General features: G+C 40.5%; 1 protein-coding gene across 4 annotated transcripts in view; it reads right to left on the bottom strand.

Moving 5' to 3' along the window:
• CPNE4 (copine 4) overlaps nucleotides 1-26,581 on the bottom strand; it is a 686,364-nt gene that overhangs the window by 236,073 nt on the left and 423,710 nt on the right. For all 4 annotated transcript variants that reach the window (XM_070794756.1, XM_070794770.1, XM_070794775.1 and 1 more), the window contains one exon: nucleotides 13,767-13,946. In XM_070794756.1, the coding sequence (XP_070650857.1) occupies nucleotides 13,767-13,946 (180 nt within the window). The remainder of the gene's footprint in view (nucleotides 1-13,766; nucleotides 13,947-26,581) is intronic.

Genomic DNA, 26,581 nt, shown 5'->3' with positions numbered 1-26,581 from the left:
AGAAGATATAACAATTATAAATATATATATGCACCCAACACGGGAGCACCGCAGTATGTAAGACAAATGCTAACAAGTATGAAAGGAGAAATTAACAATAACACAATAATAGTGGGAGACTTTAATACCCGACTCACACCTATGGATAGATCAACTAAACAGAAAATTAACAAGGAAACACAAACTTTAAATGATACAATAGACCAGTTAGACCTAATTGATATCTATAGGACATTTCATCCCAAAACAATGAATTTCACCTTTTTCTCAAGTACACATGGAACCTTCTCCAGGATAGATCACATCCTGGGCCATAAAGCTAGCCTTGATAAATTCAAAAAAATAGAAATCATTCCAAGCATCTTTTCTGACCACAATGCAGTAAGATTAGATCTCAATTACAGGAGAAAAACTATTAAAAAGTCCAACATATGGAGGCTGAACAACACGCTGCTGAATAACCAACAAATCACAGAAGAAATCAAAAAAGAAATCAAAATTTGCATAGAAACGAATGAAAATGAAAACACAACAACCCAAAACCTGTGGGACATGGTAAAAGCAGTCCTAAGGGGAAAGTTCATAGCAATACAGGCACACCTCAAGAAACAAGAAAAAAGTCAAATAAATAACCTAACTCTACACCTAAAGCAATTAGAAAAGGAAGAAATGAAGAACCCCAGGGTTAGTAGAAGGAAAGAAATCTTAAAAATTAGAGCAGAAATAAATGCAAAAGAAACAAAAGAGACCATAGCAAAAATCAACAAAACCAAAAGCTGGTTCTTTGAAAGGATAAATAAAATTGACAAACCATTAGCCAGACTCATCAAGAAACAAAGGGAGAAAAATCAAATCAATAAAATTAGAAATGAAAATGGAGAGATCACAACAGACAACACAGAAATACAAAGGATCATAAGAGACTACTATCAACAATTATATGACAATAAAATGGACATTGGGGAAGAAATGGACAAATTCTTAGAAAAGTACAACTTTTCAAAACTGGACCAGGAAGAAATAGAAAATCTTAACAGACCCATCACAAGCACGGAAATTGAAACTGTAATCAAAAATCTTCCAGCAAACAAAAGCCCAGGTCTAGACAGCTTCACAGCTGAATTCTACCAAAAATTTTGAGAAGAGCTAACACATATCCTGCTCAAACTCTTCCAGAAAATTGCAGAGGAAGGTAAACTTCCAAACTCATTCTATGAGGCCACCATTACCCTAATACCAAAACCTGACAAAGATCCCACAAAAAAAGAAAACTACAGGCCAATATCACTGATGAACATAGATGCAAAAATCCTTAACAAAATTCTAGCAATCAGAATCCAACAACACATTAAAAAGATCATACACCATGACCAAGTGGGCTTTATCCCAGGCATGCAAGGATTCTTCAATATCCGCAAATCAATCAATGTAATACATCATTACATTAACAAATTGAAAAATAAAAACCATATGATTATCTCAATAGATGCAGAGAAAGCCTTTGACAAAATTCAACATCCATTTATGATAAAAACTCTCCAGAAAGCAGGAATAGAAGGAACATACCTCAACATAATAAAAGCTATATATGACAAACCCACAGCAAACATTATCCTCAATGGTGAAAAATTGAAAACATTTCCTCTAAAGTCAGGAACAAGACAAGGGTGCCCACTTTCACCATAACTATTCAACATAGTTTTGGAAGTTTTGGCCACAGCAATCAGAGCAGAAAAAGAAATAAAAGGAATCCAAATTGGAAAAGAAGAAGTAAAACTCTCACTATTTGCAGATGACATGATTCTCTACATAGAAAACCCTAAGGACTCCACCAGAAAATTACTAGAACTAATCAATGACTATAGTAAAGTTGCAGGATATAAAATCAACACACAGAAATCCCTTGCATTCCTATACACTAATAATGAGAAAACAGAAAGAGAAATTAAGGAAACAATTCCATTCACCATTGCAACGGAAAGAATAAAATACTTGGGAATATATCTACCTAAAGAAACTAAAGATCTATATATAGAAAACTATAAAACACTGGTGAAAGAAATCAAAGAGGACACTAATAGATGGAGAAATATACCATGTTCATGGATTGGAAGAATCAATATAGTGAAAATGAGTATACTACCCAAAGCAATTTATAGATTCAATGCAATCCCTATCAAGCTACCAACAGTATTCTTCACAGAGCTAGAACAAATAATTTCACAATTCGTATGGAAATACAAAAAACCTCGAATAGCCAAAGCGATCCTGAGAAAGAAGAATGGAACTGGAGGAATCAACCTACCTGACTTCAGGCTCTACTACAAAGCCACAGTCATCAAGACAGTATGGTACTGGCACAAAGACAGAAATATAGATCAATGGAACAAAATAGAAAGCCCAGAGATAAATCCATGCACATATGGACACCTTATCTTTGACAAAGGAGGCAAGAATATACAATGGATTAAAGACAATCTCTTTAACAAGTGGTGCTGGGAAATCTGGTCAACCACTTGTAAAAGAATGAAACTAGAACACTTTCTAACACCATACACAAAAATAAACTCAAAATGGATTAAAGATCTCAACGTAAGACCAGAAACTATAAAACTCCTAGAGGAGAACATAGGCAAAACACTCTCTGACATACATCACAGCAGGATCCTCTATGACCCACCTCCCAGAATATTGGAAATAAAAGCAAAAATAAACAAATGGGACCTAATTAACCTTAAAAGCTTCTGCACATCAAAGGAAACTATTAGCAAGGTGAAAAGGCAGCCTTCAGAATGGGAGAAAATAATAGCAAATGAAGCAACTGACAAACAACTAATCTCAAAAATATACAAGCAACTCCTACAGCTCAACTCCAGAAAAATAAATGACCCAATCAAAAAATGGGCCAAAGAACTAAATAGACATTTCTCCAAAGAAGACATACAGATGGTTAACAAACACATGAAAAGATGCTCAACATCACTCATTGTCAGAGAAATGCAAATCAAAACCACTATGAGGTACCATTTCACCCCAGTCAGAATGGCTGCGATCCAAAAGTCTACAAATAATAAATGCTGGAGAGGGTGTGGAGAAAAGGGAACCCTCTTACACTGTTGGTGGGAATGCAAACTAGTACAGCCACTATGGAGAACAGTGTGGAGATTCCTTAAAAAACTGGAAATAGAACTGCCTTGTGATCCAGCAATCCCACTGCTAGGCATACACACTGAGGAAACCAGAAGGGAAAGAGACACGTGTACCCCAATGTTCATCACAGCACTGTTTATAATAGCCAGGACATGGAAGCAACCTAGATGTCCATCAGCAGATGAATGGATAAGAAAGCCATGGTACATATACACAATGGAGTATTACTCAGCCATTAAAAAGAACACATTCGAATCAGTTCTAATGAGGTGGATGAAACTGGAACCTATTATACAGAGTGAAGTAAGCCAGAAGGAAAAACACCAATACAGTATACTAACGCATATATAAGGAATTTAGCAAGATGGTAACAATAACCCTGTGAACGAGACAGCAAAAGAGACAGTGATGCATAGAACAGGCTTATGGACTCTGTGCGAGAGGGAGAGCGTGGGAAGATTTGGGAGAATGGCATTGAAACATGTAAAATATCATGTATGAAACGAGATGCCAGTCCAGGTTCGATGCACGATACTGGACGCTTGGGGCTAGTGCACTGGGACAACCCAGAGGGATGGTATGGGGAGGGAGGAGGGAGGAGGGTTCAGGATGGGGAACACATGTATACCTGTGGTGGATTCATTTTGATATTTGGCAAAACTAATACAATTATGTAAAGTTTAAAAATTAAATAAAATTAAAAAAAATTTAAAAAGATCATACACCATGATCAAGTTGAGTTTATCCCAGGGATTCAAGGTTTCTTCAATATACACAAATCAATCAATATGATATATCATATTAATGAGTTGGAAGATAAAAACCATATGATCATTTCAATAGATGCAGAAAAAGCATTTGACAAAATTTAGTATCCTTTTATGTTAAAAACTCTTTAAAAAATGGGCTTAGAAGGAACCTACCTTAACTAATACAGGTCATATGTGATAATACCACATCAAACATTACTCTCAATGTTGAAAAACTGAAGGCATTCCCTGTGACATCAGGAAGAAGAAAAGTGCATCCACTCTCACCACTATTACTCAATATACTTTTGGAAGTCCTAGCCACCGCAGTTAGAGAAGAAAAAGAAATAAGAGGAAATCAAATTGGAAACGAAGAAGTAAAACTCTCACTGTTTGTAGATACATGATAATATACATAGACAACCCTAAAGATATTATCAGAAAATTACTAGAGGTAATCAGTAAATTCAGCACAGTTGAAGGTACAAAATCAATACACAGAAATCACTTGCATTCCTATGCACTAACAATAAAAAATTAGAAAGAGAAACTAAGGAATCAATCCCGTTTACCATTGCAACAAAAAGAATAAAATACCTAGGAATAAACCTACCTAAGGAGACAAATGAGATGTATATAGAAAATTATAAAACACTGATGAAAAAAATCAAAGACAACATAACCAATTGGAGAGATACTCCATGTTCCTGGGTTGGAAGAATCAATGTTGTGAAAATGACCATACTACCTAATACAATCTACAGAATCAGAGTGATCCCTATCAAATTACCAATGACATTTCCCACAGAACTAGAACAAAAAAATCTCACATTTCATAAGGAAGCATATAAGACTCCAAAGAGCTGAAGCAATCTTGAGAAAGAAGAATGGACCTGGAGGAATCAACCTTCCTGACTTCAGACTATTCTACAAATATACAGTCATCAAGACAGTAAGTTAATGGCACAAAAACAGAAACATAGACCAGTGGAGTAAAACAGAACTAGCCCAGAGATAAACCCACACACCTATGGGTACCTTAATTTTGACAAAGGAGGCAAGAATATACAGTGGGGCAAAGATATTTAGTCTCTTCAATAAGTGCTGGTGGGAAAACTGGACAGCCACATGTAAAAGAGTGAAATTAGAACACTTCCTAACACCATATACAAAGATAAACTGAAAATGGATTAAAGACCTAAATGTAAGACCAGAAACTATAAAACTCTTAGAGGAAACCATAGGCAGAAAACTCTATGACATAAATCAGAGCAAGACCCTCTATGACCAATCTCCTAGAGCAATGGAAATAAAAACAAAAATAAACAAGCGGGACCTAATTAAACTTAAAAGCTTTTGCACAGCAAAGGAAACTGTTAACAAGGTAAAGAGACAGCCCTTAGAATGTGAGAAAATAATAGAACAGTCTTTTGAACTCTGTGGGAGAGGGAGGGGGGCATGATTTGGGAGAATGGCATTAAAACATGTATAATATCATATAAGAAACGAATCACCAGTCCAGGTTCGATGCAGGATATAGGAAGCTTGGGGCTGGTGCACTGGGATGACCCAGAGGGATGGTATGGGGAAGGAGGTGGGAGGGGGGTTCAGGATGGGAAACACGTGTACACCCGTGGTGGATGCATGTTGATGTATGGCAAAACCAATACAATATTGTAAAGTAAAATAATAATAATAATGATAAATTAAAAAAAAAGAAAATGATAGCAAATGAAACAACTGACAAAGGATTAATTTGCAAAATATACAAGCAGCTCATACAACTCAATACCAGAGAAACAAACAAACAATCAATCAAAAAACAGGCAAAAGACCTAAGCAGACATTTCTTCAAGGAAGACATACAGATGGCTAACAAACACATGAAAAGATGCTCAACTTTGCTCACTCTTACAGAAATGCAAATCAAAACTACACTTAGATATCACCTCACACCAGTTAGAATGGCCATCACCAAAAGTCTACAAACATTAAATACTGGAGAGGGTGTGGAGAAAAGGGAACCCTCTTGTACTGTTGGTGGGAATGTAAACTGATACAGCCACTATGAGAGACAGATGGAGATTACTTAAAAAACTAGGAATAAAACCAGCATATGACCCAGTGATCTCACTACTAGGCTTATACCCTCAGAAAACCAAAATTGTAAAAGGCACATGTATCCCAATGTTCACTGCAGCACAATTTACAATGGTAGAACATGGAGGCAAAATAGATGTCCATCAGCAGATGAATGGATAAAGAAGCTGTGGTATATAACACACACACACACACACACACACACAGTGGGGCAAATATTCCACTTTATATATATAAAGTGGAATATTTCTCAGCCATAAAACGCAACACATTAGAGTCAGTTCTAATGAGGTGGATGAACCTAGAGCCTCTTATACAGAGTGAAGTAAGTCAGAAAGAGAAAAACAAATATTGTATGTTAATGCATATGTAGGGAATCTAGAAGGATGGTATTGATGAACCTATTTGTATGGTAGAAATGGAGGCACAGACAATGAGAACAGACATATGGACAAGGGTTGGGAGGAGGAAAGAGTGGGTGGGATACTGGTGTGAGTAACATGGAAACATATACATTACGATATGTAAAATAGATAGCCAATGGGAATTTGCTGTATGACTCAGGGAATTCAAACCAGGGCTCTGTAACAACCTAGAGGGGTGGGATGGGGAGTGAAGTGGAAGGCAGGTTCAGAAGGAGGTGGCATAGGTATACATATGGCTGATTCATCTTGACGTTTGGCAGAAACCAATACAATGTTTAAAGCAATTATATTTCAATTAAGAAAAATAAATTTGTATAAAATAATAAAGAAATAAAGTTAAATAAAAAAGAAAGTTGGCTTGCTGTTCAAGACGGTGAGGGGTTGAGTTTCTCCCTAGCATGCTCTCTGATGGGCGCAGCAGGAACGGGGTTTAGTTTCTGGTCTTCTTTCAGCCAACGGCAACCCATGGATGGTCTCCACACTGACACAGAAAGCATACACAGCCTTCTGAGCACCCTGTATCTATGAATCGCCCTCTTCATCCATCTGCTGAGAACACACAGTTCTGCCTTGAGTGCTTTTAGAGGACATGAACCTTCATCTGGCACCACCACTCAGTGCTAAGTCACTTGCGCTGCTGGTACCCAATGTTATGGCCAATGCCAGTTTCTAGTATGCTGAGGGCTGCTATTTTCCCTCCCCAAATACCATGAGTCCTGCTGATTCACATGGCAGAATGGAAATGTGACAAATTCAGACAGAGTAGGTACTTTAGAGGCTCTGAATGTGTGACTTTCTGGTTGGGTTTTGGGAAGTCATTTTACCTTTCGTTTTGGGCTTCAGCTGAGAAAGATACGATCAGGAACATATGTCCCAAATTATTTCAGAGAAACCATCTTTTACTTAAAGTAGCTTGATAAGAGTAAATATTACACACACTGAATCTTTAACTATATAAATTATGCAACAAACTTAAGGCAAAATTATAAGTTCAGTTTTACTAATTGCCCAGGACATGGGTTCCATCATAACGTTTTCACCTTTTTTCCCTTCCACATTTACTCCTGAAACAATGTTGGTCCTTACAAGTGTCCATAGTGGTAGCTCCTTAATAACAGGTTTCAGACCCTGAATGCCAGGAACACTGCTTAGCACCTTATATGTATTTTTTCACTTGATCCTCACACTATTTCTTGAGGTCAGAACTATTATAATCTCCACTGTGCAAATGAAGAGACTGAGGTTTAAATGGCTGCAGGAGTTTGCCTCTGGACATACAACTGAGCATGGCTGAGCTGGGATCCTACACTAGTCCACTCAGCTCCGTGGTGCAGCATCATGAAACAGCGCTTTGGGCCCCCACCACACTGTTCCTACATCTCCCATGTCCACCATTCCCTGCCCAACTAAGCAGTGCAAGGAAAAGGAATCTTCTCTCACTGCTGAAGTTACAAAGAAGGAAAATGTTGATTGTGTTTTTTTTTTTTTTTTTTTTTGCTTGATCACATTAAAGAGAAGAACAATTTGGAAAAAGCGAGAAAATTCCCATTCTCACCAAAATGTAACAAACTGTCAAACTGTGAAGAGTGAAGAAGGTCTGCCTCCTCTTCACAGAGCTCTCATGACAAATGCATTTGTCTGTTGTGTTACTCTATACATGGTGCTAGTTTAGTCGCTAAGTCATGTCTGACTCTTGTGAATCCATGGACTGTAGCCTTCCAGGCTCCTCTGTCCATGGGATTCACCAGGAAAGAATATTGGAGTGGGTTGCCATTTCCTTCTCCAGGGGATCTTCCTGACCCAGGAATCTAACCCAGGTCTCCTGCATTGCAGGCAAATTCTTTACCTACTGAGCTATGAGGGAAGCCCCCTTTATGTAGTACAGCAATATCAAATCTTCTTTTAATCATGTCTGTTTTACTTACCCCATTCTAAATAACCATCCAAATAACTCTACATATAGAAAAGGATTTTGATTTTCTGCTACCAACTACCATCTGTAGGGAGTCAGCTCCCAAATCTGTGTCATCATCAGGTCCATGTGGTAAAACAAGTGGCAACCTCCTCTGGACTTTTCACAGACATCCTGAACTTAAGGTGTTGGCACCACATCCTACTCCCCATCTCATTCCTCAATCTGATTCCCCTCAATGACAGCAAGTCGTTCCTCCAGTAACCTTTGTCAGATGCCAGAAGACTCTGCATCTCTCACCCAGGTTCGAAAACTTGTTGATTGTGCTCTCAGACACATTCCCCTCTGCATCTCCTCTTCTCAACTTTCTTCACCACTTTCCTTCCCAACTCTTCTTTATTGTTTTAACAGCCTTCTAACTTGTTTCTCTGCCTACACGTCAGTCCTCTCCCATCCACCATTTACAGGAATACCAAAGTGATCTTTCCAGTACCCACAATCAGTCTTGGCCCTCCCCTTTTTAAAGCTCCTCAGGGCCTTTTGTGCATCCAGTCTGAACTCCCCAAACTTTAATGGAAGGCTCATGAAAGCATGGGGTCAGCTCAGCTCACCCTCTCCTGTCTGGCCTCCTTTATCCCTTTCCCAACTCACTTGCCCATCCCACCAAGCCGAGTCACTTAGAGTTCTCTGACATTCTCATGCTGCTGTGCATTGACGTGTATCAGTCATTTTTGCAGAGAGTCCTTATTTCTTTTCTCTGCTGGTGAATCCCTATTCACTCTTTGAGACTCAGGTCCAGAGTGATACAATTTTCTTATGAGACCTCCTCAATTGCCTTTAGGCAGAGGTAAGTCCTTCCCTCAGGGCCCCTGAAACACAACTCATTACACAGCACTTAGTAATATGCATTTTGATGATTTCTTTACTAGTCTGTATCTCTTAGCTAATTATAAGCTCTTCTGGAGCAGGGCCCCTGTCTTTTTCATCTTTGTGCCTGTAGCACCTACCACAGTACTTTTTATGCCTGGGGTCCTTCCTAAATATTTGCTGAAAAAAATGAATACATAAAACAGTTAAATTTATCATGTCAAAGTATAAGTTTATACTGATCTGAAATTTTCAAAATTAACTCATCAATAAATTTGACTTAAGCACATGATATATAAAGCATATGTAATTGCTTTAGAACCAAAAAAGTGCTGAATGTGGTCTGTGGCCCCCGGCTTTAAAAACTTGTAATCTGGGGATGGACCAGGTAACTATAATAATAAGTGATAATTAAGAGAGAAATTATTTTAATGAACTGATAAAAAGGAACTTCTCAGTGCAATGTAGAATGATTTACATGAATGAAGTGAAGTTGGGTTATAGGAGTTTGGAGTTTAAAGAGATCATTATGGTCTGGGAAAGGGGTTCTGTGGCATATAATTAAATATGTTAGACTTCACTTTGTAAATGGCAAAATGAATTAGCCTATAGTGGTTCAAACAGCAAAGAGAAGATAATGATTGAAATGTTGAGGACAGGCTGGCTTCAGACAAGACTCTGTCTAGGGTGCAGAGAACACCACTCAGTTTCTTTCTTTTCCTCCAATAGCACCCACGTTTTTCTCTTGCAGGGTCCATTTCCACCTCACAACCCTATATTTTCTTTCCTATAAGGCTCTAACCAATATATTTACATCTCATTATCCCTGAGAAATATCAATAATCTCAGATATGCAGATGACACCACCCTTATGGCAGAAAGTGAAGAGGAACTCAAAAGCCTCTTGATGAAAGTGAAAGTGGAGAGTGAAAAAGTTGGCTTAAAGCTCAACATTCAGAAAACAAAGATCATGACATTCTGATTGATTTCAGTCAGTGGCATCCCAAAGTGTGGGCCAGGTCAACAGCACCAATCACATAGCTGATATTATGAGAAGGTGGTTGTTTAAAAATATACAGGATACCTAGTCTGGCCCACAAATCACCAGGGTGGGTGGGGGATGCAGTAGTATGGCTCAGGAAGCATGGCTGACTTGCTACTCATGTCTTTTTTTCTTCCTAAGCCACAATGTCAAAAAAATTTCTCACAACATGCAACCTCCCTGCATTCAGTTCAGTTCAGTCTCTCAGTCGTGTCCTACTCTTTGCGACCCCATGAACTGCAGCATGCCAGGCCTCCCTGTCCATCGCCATCTCCCAGAGTTCACTCAAACTCACGTCCATCGAGTTGGTGATGTCATCCAGCCATCTCATCCTCTGTCGTCCCCTTCTCCTCCTGCCCCCAATCCCTCCCAGCATCAGAGTCTTTTCCAATGAGTCAACTCTTCGCATGAGGTGGCCAAAGTACTGGAGTTTCAGCTTTAGCATCATTCCTTCCAAAGAACTGCCTGCATTATCCTTTCCTAAATCATGGCAGAAGAAAGAGCTCTGAATTAAAGATCAACAGCTCATGACTTCTGGTCTTGGCTCTGTCAAGGCGTGGAACCTTTCTGATTCTCAGTTTTCTCAACTCAGATGCAAACTAGCATATATAAGATGGATAAAGAACAAGGTCCTACTGTATAGCACAGGGAACTATATTCAACATCCTGTGACAAACAATAATGGAAAAGAATATAATGTATATACATGGACAGCTGAGTCACTTTGCTGTACAGCAGAAATTAACACAATATTGTAACTCAACTATACTTCAAAAAACATAAATTTTTAAAAAGCCACCAGAAATGATCAGTTTGAAAGCCCTTTCAAAAGCATCAAAGTATACTTAGGAAGGGATATTGGTAATTCACCTTAAGTGCTCAGGTCTACGTATTTCTTGTCTTGAGAGATTAAGAAGATTACGTGAATGAACCCCTCAGATTCTCTGTTCCTTCCACTCTAGGCCATCTGGCCATTTCTCCATACCAACCCTGATGCTTTTCACTTACGTAATGGGAAGCCTCACCCCAAAGGGCTTAGACAGCAGGGCACCTTATTCCTTCCTGAGGAGAAGTCCACAAGAAGGTGGGTTCCGGGGATATTCTTCATCATATATTATATAATAATCATTGTATATATCTCTCATGACTTTTGGAAAGAGTCAAGAGCTTGTAGTTCTTGATAGGTACAGTGCACAAAAAGTGGGCAATGAATGAATGAATGAATAGTGGATTTGAGGTGAAATTCTGTAATGTATAAATAAACTTAAGTAAACTTAAATAAATAACAAATAAACTTAAAAGGTGATTAAAATGGCATTTTTCAGATAGAAAAGAACCATTTTAAGATTCTCACTTAGCAATGAGCATCCCGCCTATGCATAAAAGTTACATGCTGTCCCAAGAAGTAAATGTAGATCCACTAAGTCACGTGAATAAAAGATCTTGTTTATCCAAAACTTTCACAATTTGATCTGTGTGAATGATCCTCAAAATTACCTCTTTTGTAAGGCTTATCTTCCTATGTCCAACCAGTCCTTGAGCCTCTACCTCATGCCAGGCATTGTGCCAGGGGCCAGTGACACTGTCTTTGCCTTCAAACAGCTCACAACTAGTTGGGGATAAAGATGTAAAACAAATAATTACACAAGTAAATCACAGCCATTCTTAGGGAGAAGCACAGAAGAGGAAGCAAACATTGAAAGGATGGTATCAAGCAGACAAGACCTCAGAGAAGGCTCCTAGAAAGAAGTGACATTTCCACTGAAATTGGGAAGGGAACATGAGCGTGAGCAGGGAAAGGAAGCACATTCTGAGCAGATGGGAACACTGCTTACAGTCTCTGGAATCAGGAAGGAGTTTGGCATATGCTGCAGAGTATCTTTGTTTGGATTTCCCAAAAAACTGACTCTGAGACTGAAAGTCAAAGGAGGTGAAGGAAGCACCACAGTGGAGTAGAGCAGTGAGGCAGGAAGAGGAGTGTAGCTTTATAGTCCAACTCTCACATCCACACATGACTACTGGAAAAACCATAGCTTTGACTAGATGGACATTTGTTGGCAAAGTAATGTCTCTGCTCTTTAATATGGTGTCTAGGTTGGTCATAACTTTTCTTTCAAGGAGCAAGTGTCTTTTAATCTCATGGCTGAAGTCACCATCTGCAGTGATATTGAAGCCAAAACAAAGTCTGTCACTGTTTCCATTGTTACCCCATCTATTTGCCATGAAATGATGGGACTGGATGCCATGATCTTAGTTTTCTGAATGTTGTTTTAAGTCAACTTAACTCTTTCTTACTAATCCCTAAACAATATCCTTACCTCTACATGGGATTAATGCAGGTTTTGTGAGGCTTGAGGCTTATATAATTTGTAATCTTTCTTTGTGGAAAAAGTACAACACTACAAATAAAAACATGATACAGAACTTTGGAAGGATCCACATAAGTGAAGGTCTCTGAATTTTAAGCTACACTAGTTTCCCAGTAAATCAGTCTGTGACCTTGATTAAGGGTGGCTGGTCCTCTCACCCCTTACCTCTGCATGTTTGCTCTGACCTCTATGCCTTGTTTACATTGCCTTTTTACCTGAAGACATCCCTCCTCCTCCTTCAACTCCTGGACCATATTTTTTCAGTTTGGCTTCACAATGCCTTTTGTCATTCTCCCCAGCAGAAAGCTCTCCCTTCCCTGCAGGCCCACAACCATATGTAGAACCCAGGATGAGTTGTCTCATGAGAGCTTAGAGAACATCATGAGTGGCTCTGTTTGAGGGGCACACACTGAGCCTTCTCCAATTAATCTTCAACACAGGGACTATTTCTACTTAGATTCCACCTCAGCACTTATTCAAGTTCTGGGTACAGCAGGAAGGAAGGGAAAAAGGAAACGTGTTACAAAGGCAAAATCATGGGGCTTGGAGTAAGGCCCACTTGGGTGTAACTCTGCCCTTGTTAGTGTGGGGTCTCTGGCAAGTCGATTACTTCTGAGTCTTAGTTTCTCTCTCACAAATGGATGTTTATTTCCAAACATTGTTGTGAGGATTAAGTAAAGCATTTATCATTTACAGTGTATCTATTTAGCCTTCTCTTGGGCTGCTTTTGGCACCAGAGGCTTGGGATAGCTGTGACTGAGCGATACTCCCTGTGTAATGGTTCCCATAGTTGAGTTGGGAGATGGAAGATTATGATGTATCAGGATAAGCAATAGCAGACATACAACTGGAGCAGAGTAGGTGTTCCATAAATAGTTGTTAAATAAATGATTGACAGAATGAAGGAATTCAGAAACAAAAATGATTAACTTTGCAAAATAGGTAACACATGATATATCGGCACCATCATCCACATGAAAGTGTAACACTGAATATAATGGACATGGCAGTGCATGTCACACAATGCTACATGTTAAAGGAAATAAAATCAACAGGAGAAAGAAAGCAAGGACTGAATGAGGGGAGAGGGGAAAAAAGGAAGGAGAAAGGCCCTCAGAAGGCTAAAGGGGAGGAAGGGCGTCATGGACCCACCTGGCCAAGCGTGCACTCCATGCCGCCCAGAAAGTCAGCCTCCTTCAGCCCATTGTGGGTGCTGCTGATGTCATGGACCTCAAACCGCAGGCGTTGCACCTCCTCGAAGTAAAAGTCTACTGTGAACAGTTTTGAATAGACTGGGTTGATGCAGGTGCGAATCACCTCTGTTCTGTCAACCTGAAGGACAGAGGAAGAGAAAACCCATCAGGGATCAGGGCCTTGTATCGTTATCCTTCAGGAAGCTTCATTCTATGGTGCTCTGTCTCCTTCCAAACTGTCAGTGCCCTCCACCAAGTCACCAGGGCGAGCAGTCTGGACATCTTTAAGGATACACCTTCTGAGAATGAGTCATGGTTCAAGGAGGAAAATCACAGAATAATATGAGCTTTATGTGTAAGGGTTTTAGAGCACCTTGTATTGTTAAGTAGTAAGGCAAGAAGATGGACTGATTATTAAGGGCCACCTGGAGCCTCAGGAAAAAGTCTGAGGGCATGTTTTGGCTTGGGAGGAAAAAAATCTGCACTCAATTCCTGATGTCCTAGGGGCACAGTTGGGCAAATAACCTCATAGATGTCCATTTTAGCCACCCTATTCTAGTGTTAGTGTCATATGAATCCCTGTGGTCTCCAGTGTGTCTCTTATTGGGCTTACACATGTTGACTCAGTAGTTTCTGTCCCTCTTGCCGGGAGCCGGTGAGGCATTCCACTCATGACAAAGGTCATGAGGAAGGAGGCTCGGCATACGCAAAGGCGGGATCGAGCCTCAGGAGTCCCCCTGGATATTCTTGAGCATCTACCCCCCAAAAAACCAGAGTCTGCCTACTTTATTGCTTTGTGCTCTCACCTCTGACTTTACTGGGGGCTGTCCCCTACCACCATCTCGCTCTCTCTCTGTCAAAGAGTTAACTTACAGCTCCAATTAATAAAGTTTCTGGGCAATTAGGAGTGTTTAAATCCAAACCCCTCAGATAGCTCTCTAACTCGCCTGACAAGTTTACCCGGACTCCTACAGCTATGCATACGATTGTTTACAGTCTCCCAGCCTCCAGAGGCACAGGAAGCTTAAGATATTCAAATAGCTTAGAGCCTCTCAGAGAGTTAGAAACTGTCAGAATAAAACTAGGAAAAGATTTCATTGATGAGCCAATGCTTGCTGCCAAGTTTCCACATCCCCTGTAGTGTATCCTTGAATGTGTATTAATTAATATAGTTGGTATGTAGAAAAAATATGTAGTGGCCTTGGTGTTAGTAACTTTAGACCCTTAAGGTAATAAATTCTTTCCTTTGTTGTAAACCTATTACACATCCGCCCTATAGGAATGCAATTTTATCTTCGGAAGATGGGGCCAAACCTTAAAATAATTACTCTTAGAGAAAATAAGTCTTTGTTGATAAGTCTTTGTCAAGAGTCATAAAATGTTAATAGGCCTTCTGGCCAGAAGATGATGTAAATCACCTAAACCATTTGTATACGATAAATTTGCAGGAAAGAAACCCTGGTTTTTGATAAGGATCAAAAACTGCTGACTTTGCATCCCCTATTATCCTCTATGTGTAACTTAGGGTATAAAAGCCCCTGTTGAAAATAAAGGTACAGGCCTTGCTCACCAGAGCTTGGTCTCCCCATGTCATTCTTTCTTTTCACATTCTGGCTGAAGTCTCCATCTGGAGCGCGGAGGTCCTCTGCGACCATTCATTTGCCTGGGCTTCTAAGACCCACTCGAGAAGGTGTCTAAGGTGGGGCACCTTCCACTATTTGAGAGGGCGCCTGCAGCCTCCGTGGTCAGAGCTAACCTGGTGTCACGGGTTATATTGATTTTCCGCGTAAACCAAGCTACTCAGCCTCTTTTCTCCACTGAATTCTCCCACTGAGCTATCCTCATTCTATTACTCTTTATATCTCTCATTAACATTTGAATAGGTCGCCGATGCTGTCTCCCCTTCGAATACCCTGGATTAGCCGGGGCTGGACCTCGGCACCCTCTGTCTCAGTCCCCTCATCAACCAGTGAGGGCTAGAGGGTTAGGGCAGTGGTCCCCACTCTGTCACTAGGGACCGGTTTCCTGGAAGAAAATTTTTCCACAGACCGGGGTAAGGGGGAGGGGGTTTGGGGATGATTCAGATACATTTATTGTGCATTCTACTTCTATTATTATTAGATTGTGATATATGATGAAATAAACATACAGCTCACTATAATCCAGAATCAGTGGGAGCCCTGAGCTTCTTTTCCTGCAATTAGACAGTCCCATCTAGGGGGATGTGAGCAATGGAGAGTGGTGGTAAGTATAGATGAAGCTTTGCTCACTTAACTGCCATTCACCTCCTGCTGTGTGGCCCAGTTCTTTACATGCCACTGCAGCAGCCCCATGGGGTATCCTGAAAGGACTCAGGATGGAGAGAAGCAGGATTCTGGACCCAGGTAGGTGAGGTGCATATCAAAGGAGTGGTTTCAGTGAGCCTCGACTTTTGCATCTTCCCATACATAGGAAAGTGCTAAATTTCATTGGCTTGAGACAGCTGTTTTTCTTTAATTAATAGTTATCTTTTAATGTTCTCACCACCTGGTCTTTGTTGCAAAAACTCTTGTATATACTGGCTCCTCACCTTGCTTCTTGGGGGCAATTTCTCAGAATTATTTGAGATGCTATTTCGCAGGCTTGAAGTGCTCAGAATGTCCTCTGAATAAAACATAATTCTCAACTTTTCTGTAGTGCAATTTTTTTCAGTTGATAGTTTACTGGATACTCCCCAAGAGTCATTCATTAGCACCAACTGTGAAAAACACCTGCCCACTTTCATTACAGTACAAGAAGAGTTTCTCAATAAAATGAGGGGAGCCATTTTTGACCATATCACGCATGTACATGTTATCCATCAAAGAAAAAATGTGATACACTCTTGATCTCAGGGTTTGATCCCTGGCCCCATCTCTTCCTATGCAGTGCCCTGTGTGAGAGAGGGCTACCCTGTAAGGATGGTGCTATTTCTGGTGGGATGGATGATCCTGGTTGTGAGGAGAAGGAGAATATGGTTCTTTCACGTCCTGCTGCAAGAGACAGAAAACCAAACCTCAATCCACTGCTGATTAGGATTCGACAAGCTACTGCTCAGACCAATGGTTATTTGACTCTTTCCATGAAGAGTCAGCTATTTGAGCTTAATTTATATGCTTTAAAATGTTCATTCTGGGAGGCAGGATTGTATATGTTATTGACTGATTATGTGGGTACAAGATTTATTATATTGGTATACTTTTATTTTTTTGTTATTAAGAGATTATACTTTTGAATAATAGTAAAAATCAGAGGCCTATAAGTTCATAGTGACTTGGAGGTGTTTCATTCATTCCACTTAAAAGTAGTTTTCAGCCTCTCCTTTGGTATTGGCCTGCCCTTGTGCCTTGAGTTTTTCCTAATAAAGCTAAGCTGTAACCTAGCTGTAACACTGGCCTGCCATTTCAAATCTTTGCTATGGCGAGACAGAATCAAGGAAATTACACACTCCTCCAACATATATGGTGCCATTTCTCGGATTTAACCTGGCTGAAACAACGTTGGCTCAGCCCCTGTGAAGCAGAGGCCAAGCACAGGAGAAGCCCAACTTGGCGAAATCTCACACAGTGGAAGCTGAACACGTAGAAAACCCAGTGCAGTGGAAGTAAGAAGAAGCCCAGCAGGCTGGAAACTGGGACAGCAAAAAAAAACTGGGCAGAAAGCTCACGCGGCTCAGTCCCAGATTCCAGAAGACCTCCAGTTAAGAAACCTTGGACCACTGGACAAAATCCAGAGAGGGATTGTCAGAAGATTCTCTGACTAATCCTGAGGAAATCTGGTACACTGATGGAAGCAGCTTTGTCTTAGATGGGAAAAGAAGAGCTGGATATGTTGCTGCTGCTGCTGCTGCTGCTGCTGCTGCTGCTGCTGCTGCTAAGTCGCTTCAGTCGTGTCCGACTCTGCGACCCCATAGATGGCAGCCCACCAGGCTCCCCCGTCCCTGAGATTCTCCAGGCAAGAACACTGGAGTGGGTTGCCATTTCCTTATCCAGTGCATTAAAGTGAAAAGTGAAAGTGAAGTAGCTCAGTCATGTCTGACTTTTAGCGACCCCATGGACTGCAGCCTACAAAGCTCCTCCATCCATGGGATTTTCCAGGAAAGAGTACTGGAGTGGGGTGCCATTGCCTTCTCCGGCTGGATATGCAGTAGTCTCCAATTTCGAGATCATAGAGGCCAAACCTTTGTCACCAGGTACTTCAGCCCAGTTGGCTGAGCTCATAGCCCTGACTTGAGCTTTAGATCTGGGAAAAGGAAAAAGAATAGCCATTTACACTGACTCCAAGTATGCCTTTCTGGTGCTACATGCATATGCTGCTATTTGGAAAGAAAGAGGCCACTTGACCACCCAAGGGTCCCCAATCAAAACTGGTGATAAAATCCTTAGGCTCTTGGAGGCAGTCTATCTGCCCGCTGAGGTTTCAGTCTCTCATTGTAAAGTACACCAAAAGGGGAGCGTGGAAGTGGCACAAGGGAACCAAGCAGCCAACCAGGCAGCTAAGAGAGCAGAAGTCCAGAACAATGACCTAATAGGGGTTGCCACCTTAGTTCCACAGACTAATTTGCCAGAAACTCCTTCATATACTGAAGGTGAGACTCTTAAAGCTAAGAGTGACTTACTTCACTCTGTATAATAGGCTCCAGTTTCATCCACCTCATTAGAATTGATTCAAATGCATCAATTATTAAAAAAAAAAAAAAAAAGCTAAGAGTGAGGGCTTTCAAGAAGATCATATGGGGTGGTTCCAAAAGGAGGGACTCCTTTTTCTGCGTGGGAACCTCCAGTGGAAGCTGGTTAACTCCTTACAAGCCACCACTTATTTAGGGGAGAAGGCCCTCCAAAGATTATTAGAAAGGTCCTTTAGAGGAACAGGCCTCCAACCGAGTATAAGGCAAGTGGTCTGCTCTTGTCCCACTTGCCAGTTAAACAACCCCCAAGGAGCTTGAAGACCCCAGGTGGCCCAGCCCATCCAATGGGGTGGGACCTGCTTAGGAGAGGACTGGTAGATGTCAGTTTCTCAAGGGTAAAAATACCTATTAGTTATGACAGATATATTCACAGGATGGGTTGAAGGTTTTCCCGCCCAGACTGAGGAAGTGTTAAAAAAAAAAAACAAACAAAACCTGCTCCATGAAATCATTCTGAGATTTGGTCTGCACAGGTCATTACAAAGTGACAACAGGACACCATTTTCTTCTAAGGTCACCCAAGGGGTCTCTAAAGCATTGGGCATTACTTATTACTTCCATTGTGCCAGGAGGCCTCAGTCTTTAGGAAAAGTAGAAAGAAGCAACTAATTCTTAAAATCAGCGATAAAAAAGATAACCCAGGAGACCTCCCTGGGATAGAAGGAGGCTTTACCAATAGCTCTCCTCTGCATGCATGTTGCCCCTAAGGAACAGGTTGGTCTTAGTCCTTATGAGATGGTATATAGGAGACCTTTTGTTTATGTCAATGACCTTTTCCTAGATCCACAGGCACAGACCCTCCAGTCTTATAGTATGGCCATTGGGCAACTCCAACAAGATATACACTTGTGGGATCAACAAGGACCCCCAAAATTCTAAAGAGCTACCACTATAGGCTCCAGGAACTCAAGTCCTAATTAAAGTCTGGAAAGATGGGCCCCCAAAGGCTCAACTCCAGCCCACATGGAAGGGCCCCTACCTGTAATACTTTCTACCCCCACAGTAGTCAAGGTACTAGGACACAACTCCTGGATTCACTATTCATGAGTCAAGTGTGGAAGAAAACAGAAGAGGACACTCAATACACCTGTGAGCCCCTGGGAGATCTCAGACACCTATTCAGAACTACAAATGAGCACCATTCTAATGGAAACCCCCAAAATTAAGTTTCTGGAGATAAGATCTCTCAGGATAGCTCTAAAGAGCCAACACAGCTTGGCAGGGGTGGTACTCCAAAATAGACAGGAGATAGATCTCCTGATTCCTGAAAATGGAGGGACTTGAACCACCTTGAATGAGGTGTGTTGTTTTTGGGTAAATACTTCCAGTCAAGTTGAAGAAAGTCTCACAGACCTCAAGAAAAACGTTCAGATCCTACAGGATCTCAGAGAATGAGCTTGAGAGTTCTTGGGGTGGCTACAACCTCTCTTTGGGGGATCTTTCTCCGGGAAAGGGGGAATTTGGAGTTGGCTAATGCCTCTACCAACCTAGATAGCATACTGAAAAGCAGAGATACTACTTTGCTAACAAAGGTCCGTCTAGTCAAGGCTATGGTTTTTCCAGTGGTCATGTATGGATGTGAGAGTTGGACTGTGAAGAAAGCTGAGCGCTGAAGAATTAATGCTTTTGAACTGTGGTGTTGGAGAAGACTCTTGAGAGTCCCTTGGACTGCAAGGAGATCCAACCAGTCCGTTCTGAAGGAGATCAGCTCTGGGATTTCTTTGGAATGAATGATGCTAAAGCTGAAACTCCAGTACTTTGGCCACCTCATGCAAAGAGTTGACTCACTGGAAAAGACTCTGATGCTGGGAGGGATTGAAGGCAGGAGGAGAAGGGGATGACAGAGGGTGAGACAGCTGGATGGCATCACTGACTCGATGGATGTGAGTCTGAGTGAATTCTGGGAGTTGGTGATGGACAGGGAGGCCTGGCGTGCTGCGATTCATGGGGTCACAAAGAGTCTCGGACACGACTGAGTGACTGAACTGAACTGAACTGAATGCCCCTACTAATATCTGTTATCACCACATTGATGCTGCTTATGATTGCTTCTGCTGCTGCTGCTGCTAAGTCGCTTCAGTCGTGTCCGACTCTGCGACCCCATAGATGGCAGCCCACCAGGCTCCCCCGTCCCTGAGATTCTCCAGGCAAGAACACTGGAATGGGTTGCCATTTCCTTATCCAGTGCATTAAAGTGAAAAGTGAAAGTGAAGTCGCTCAGTTGTGTCCAACTCTCAGCGACCCTATGGACCGCAGCCTTCTAGGCTCCTCCGTCCATGGGATTTTCCAGGCAAGAGTATTGGAGTGGGGTGCCATTGCCTTCTCCATGATTGCTCCATGCATTATCAATTGTCTAAGCCATTTTGTCTCTGCCCAGGCCAACAAGCTACAACATAGAGTGCCAGTTCAACAAGGATATGTAAAACTACACCTGACCACAGAAAGTACCATTCATCCTTAGATGGACATCATATAAGGACTCTGAGGCTTGGGAGAAGCAAGAAGGGGAGGTCCAATGCCCCCTTGCTGTCCCAGCTCAGCAGTAGCCAGAGAGACTGTGACACTCCATTGCCAAAGAATTGGGCCTCCCATCTCTTGAGGGGGGAATGTTAGGTAGTTAGAATAGGGAAAAGGTGTCCAAAATGGCAGTGGCTAAAAGACAAAGAAAGGAAAAAGTCCGCAAAAGTGGAACAGAAGGAAATCCGTGGAGGGGAATGAGAACTTCAGGTGAAATAAACACTGCCCCTTCTTGGCTAGCCCAATTTGCATAGGGCAGGCTCAGGGGGGAGGAGACAAATGTATAAAAGGAAGAGGCCTAGGCAGATTGAGTCCTCTCCTTTGGGGTCGGCCTGCCCTCACTCTTTGAGGGTGTATTATCCTTTGTTTTTCCTAATAAATCTGAGCTGCGACAGAAAAAAAAAAAAAAAAGTAGTTTTCCCTTAATTTGCCAATAGAACAGAAGTACTATTTCTATTGCCCTACCTTTGGGGGGGTGGGGGGGAAACTGAGATTATCTGGCAACCTGGGGCTGGATTTGTACATGGAAACCAACTGGGGGCTGCCCCATTCAGATGGGTGTTCTTTCTCCATTTTCCAAGCTCTTAATCTTCAATGAATTCTCCCATCTGACTCCTAGAGGCATTGCTGCAACATTCGGTCAAAATTCATAGAATCATGAACCATACGAAAAGGGATTTAACTGCATTCATGTAGTGCCTTTTGATAGAGGGTTTTGAAACAACAATCCCCAAGAAGTAACTTATAAGTGGATTCTCAAGATACAGAAAAGATGCTTTTCTTGTGGCTGAAGGAACAGAGTCCTGGACAGGTTTAGATTATAAGAGATAGGAGATGGAAATTCAGGTATTTATTTCTCTGCTTTAACCATCCCAAAGGGCACAAATGGCTGATGTGCATCAGTTCTGCTGCTTTTCTTCTTACTTCTTGATTTTCAAATGCTGATCCCACACTAACATCATGCCACACCTCAGATGGACCATCCAAAGCAATAGTGAATGACTTCATTTTGTGAGGGAAAGGAATGATTTGGGAAGAAGTTAAGTAACACACATTTGCATTTCCAACATAGATAATTACAAGGATGATCTCAGGACCAGTGAGACTCTTGAGTATGGATGCTCAGGACTAGAAGGACAATGGTGATGGGGAAATGCTTGTAATACTTGGTGATGTTTCAAAACATTTGGTGTTCTTAGTCTTTATGGGAGATACATTATCTTTTCTGGAGACTGAAGTCAGGTTTAACCTGAGCAGGAGAGCCTAGGATAGCTGTTGTTTCTCATTGAGAGGCCTCAAGGTCAAGGCAGTTGTTTCCAAAGGACCACCCTTTGCCTGGTGCTGCCAGTTGCATCAGAATCATTGGGGGCAGGTTTCCTTACACTCGATTCATGATCCCTACACTTGGGGTTCTGATTCAGTAAGAGTAGGGGATCCTAGAAATATGTATTTTAAAGGTGTCCTAGGCAATCTGAATGTGAGAATATCAGAGTAAAAGAATTGAAGAGATGGAGGGTCTAGCTCTTGCTCTTATGTGTGTTTTTTTTTTTTTTTTGTTTGGTCAAGGTTTTAAAAATTTTGCTTTCTTTCTGTTACCGAGTCTGCAAAACTGTCAACACTTCTCTGCTTCTCTCCTCTGCAGTTGTAATGACTGATATCCTAGTGTTGCTTATGGTTTGCAGAACATATTCACACCCATTTTCGTTTGATTCTTAGAACAATCATATGCTGTAGATTTATATTATTTTATATAAAAGTAAAATCAAGGTCAGACATCAGGACAAAGTACTGGATGACAGAATGGGCAGTGAGCTCAGGCCTTTTGACCATAAAGTCTGGACTATTTTCTTAATTCATCTTTATTCATAAGCACCCCTAGAAGGAAAGAAAAAATGTAGCTGTGTTATGATATCATGATGATAGAATCAATCATTGAATATTGATTTTGATGAGATGCTATTTTAAAGACTTTCATCTAAAACGTTTTTCAGTATACCAGTAAAGTTTATGATAGTTAATGTTTATGGAAGGCCTGGTGTGTCACAGGCACTCACTTTTAAAAAATGCATTATTGAGGTATAATTTACATAAAATAAATCATATCCACTTAAAGTATGCAATTCAGTAAGGTTTTATATGTGAAACCATCCCCACAAGCAAGTGAAGGCACCCAGGACCCCCTACAGTGTCTTCATGTCCCCTTAAAACTTTCCTCTCACCCCTCCCTGCCTTTGTTCCCAAGCAACTACCAATCCGTTCTCTGTTACCATAATCAGTTTGTATCCTCTATAATGGCATATAAGTTAATTGCACACTGTGTAGTCTTTTTGTCTTTATTCTCTCATTCAGTGTAATTATTATGAAATTTATTCATTGTGCATCAGTGGTTCATCTTTTTTATTTCTGAGTAATATTTCACTGATGATCTGTTTCCAATTTTACTGTTATACATAAAACTGCCATGAATATTCATGTACAAACATTTGTATGGACTTTATATTTCTTCTCTCTAGGAGTGAAATAGGTGTATGTTTAACTTCTAAAATTCTAACTGGTGTGTAGTGGTCTCACATTGTGGTTTTAGTTTGTGTTTTCCTAATAACTCATGAGGGCTTTAATAGCATCTTTTCATGTGCTTATGTTCCATCTGTCTCTTTTGGTGAGGTGTATGTTCAAATCTTCTGACTCTCTTTTCATCCTTATGACAACATTGTGATGTAGGTACTATTATCATCCCCTTTCCTGAGAGGTAGAGACACCCATACCTTTCCCAATTTCATACAGCTTGTGAGAGGTAGGATTTTTCATCTTTATGCTAAATAGTCATGAAAATTTGAAGCTTTTTCACTTAAATCCTCTTGTACAAAATAAACAACAGACATGGATATGGAACTAATGGGGAAAGTTAGTGAATGAGGCTGTAGTTGTGTCTCTAGTTTGTCCGCTGGCACATTGGAGATACAGTGGGATACCCATACACTGCCCAGGGAATTGGGTATGGGACAAGCTCAGTCTGTCATCAAAAATAATTCCACACAGGTAATGGCCATCTGCTCCCCGAGGCCCCCAAGGGCTGGGACTGACAGAGGCAAAGGAGGTGAGGGGACTGAGAGGTGAGCACTAAAAAATGTGATGCTATTAATGGCGGAAAAACTAAAGCCAGGAGCCAAAACTGATGTCTCACTGAACGGTCTAAGGTTTCCTGGAGAAGTACAAGTCTTTATCCCAAGGATAACAGGGCTGGAGAAGAGTGATATCATGTGCCAGAGAGAGACATAACCTAACCCTTAGGGCAGGTTTATAATTAGATATTATTTAAAACTTATATTCCTTAAATATTTTCTCAATATTTATTTAGTGAGGGTGAGGATAAACTAACTTTCTCTGAATAAAGAAAGGATAATGTTAGGATCAAAATAAAGGATTGATTACAGACAAGTTTTCAAACCATGGAACTTCCAAAGGGACATATTAAACCACATAGAATTTAGATATTTAGATAAGTCACTGAGTCACAGGAATTAGCATTATTCAGCTTTAGATGCTTTCAAGTGCTGGCTGTGGGGTTAGTGGGCTTCCCTACAGCTGTAGGAAACAAGTCACTGGTCTTGAAAATCACTCAACAGGGGGAGATAGGTTGGTGCTGGTGAGATATGGCTTTTATTTTCATTGTTGCGGGTTTTCTACTTGAACAGGACTAAACTGTTTAACATTTTGCTGGTTATGTAAGAAGTCACACGTGGGAACCTGGGTTTCCTGACGCCATTTTTGCTCTATGTCTTTGCGCTTACATCATTCTGGTGGCGTGCTCACGTGCTCATACATGGATGGCTCCTGCTCACTAGGAATGAAAATATGCCTGAGTATTTGTCAACCTTTGCTTCTCCTTCACCTATAATATCCTGGGCTAAAGCTGACCTTGCATCTGGACATATGTGGTCCTCAGTGGGGGCAATACTCACTTTTCTAGGGAGCATGTGGAAATGCATAGAGGTGTCTGGGGTTGTCACAATGATGGGGTGACATCACTGGATGCTAAATACCCTACAATGTGGAGATTAGTTATAATCAACCCAGAACTAAACACTCTCCAAACTAGTGGTGTCTTCTATTTATCCAACCTACTTTCAACCCCAACTAAACAAATAAAGAAACTTATCCAAGGGTGTTTGGGCCTCAGAACCAAGCATATGAGTGGATTTACTAGCCAAGAGAGGAATAAATATATTCAATTATAAAATAATTATAACTTTATAATAGAAATTCTATTTTATTTATATAAAATATAATTATATAATAATATATAATAAATAATATATAATATAAATTAATTATAATTTATAATATAAATTATATTTTATTTATATATAATTATATATATATAAAGTTATATTATTTTATTATGAAATTATAATAAATTCTATTTTATTTATATTTTATTTATTATAAAATTATAATATAAATTATATTATTTATAATTATATATAAATAATAATTATTATTTATTTATTATTTAACCAATAAGTCTATTAAAGCATCATCCTTATTTTGCAGGTGACAAGATAAAACTAAATCAGAAAAGCATTGGTAAAGGAAAGGATCGAACTCAGTCTGTCCAACTAAAAAAATATATGCTCTTTCTACCTTAAGATTTATTATGGGTTGAATTATGTCCCCCAAAGTTCATATGTTGAGTACATCAAAATGTGATCTTATTTGAAGATACAGTTGTTACTGAAGTTAGAAGTTAGGATGAAGTCATACTAGAATAGGGAGGAGCCCTGATCTTATATGACTGGTGTCCTATAAATAGGGATATTCTGATATACAGATATGAATACAGGAAGATGCCATTTGGACATGAAGGAAGAGATTGGAGTGATGCACTTACAACACATGAAACACCAATGATGGCCAGCAAACCACCAGAAGCCAGAAGGGACATGTAGAGCAGATTCTCCCTAATGCCCTCAGAAGGATCAAAACCTGGTTATACCTTGATCTTGGACTTCTAGCCTCCAGAACTGTGAGACAACACGTTTCTGTCTTCTAAGCCACCCAGTCTATGGTAGTTTCTTACAGCAGTCCTATTAAAATAGACGTCATTCTACCTATCTCAAATGTAAATTGATATAGCAACTGTGGAGAACAGTATGGAGAGCCTTTAAAAAGTTAACATAGAACAACCATATGATCCAGAAAACCATAATTCAAAAGGATACATGTACTCCAATGTTTACTGCAGTACCATTTACAATAGCCAGGGCATGTATATTTACAATGTTATAATACCAGAACATGGCCATGCATCTCTGGCCATGCATCTTTTGCTTTGAGAACCCCATGAACAGTATGAAAAGGCAAAAAGATATGATACCAGAAAATGTCATATTGCTGTGACTCCCAGGTCAGTAGGTGTCCAGTATGCTATGGGGAAGAGGGGAGAGATAGTTCCAGGAAGAATGAAGAGGCTGGTCCAAAGAAGAAATAATGCTCAGTGGTGGATGTGTCTGGTGGTGAAAGTATAATCTGATGTTGTAAAGAATAATACT

The sequence above is a fragment of the Bos indicus genome, chromosome 1 (assembly GCF_029378745.1).
Source record: "Bos indicus isolate NIAB-ARS_2022 breed Sahiwal x Tharparkar chromosome 1, NIAB-ARS_B.indTharparkar_mat_pri_1.0, whole genome shotgun sequence".
In the NCBI taxonomy this organism is placed as follows: Eukaryota; Metazoa; Chordata; class Mammalia; order Artiodactyla; family Bovidae; genus Bos; species Bos indicus.
The sequence above is the reverse complement of the archived record's forward strand: the minus strand, read 5'-3'. Positions and strand labels throughout refer to the sequence as shown.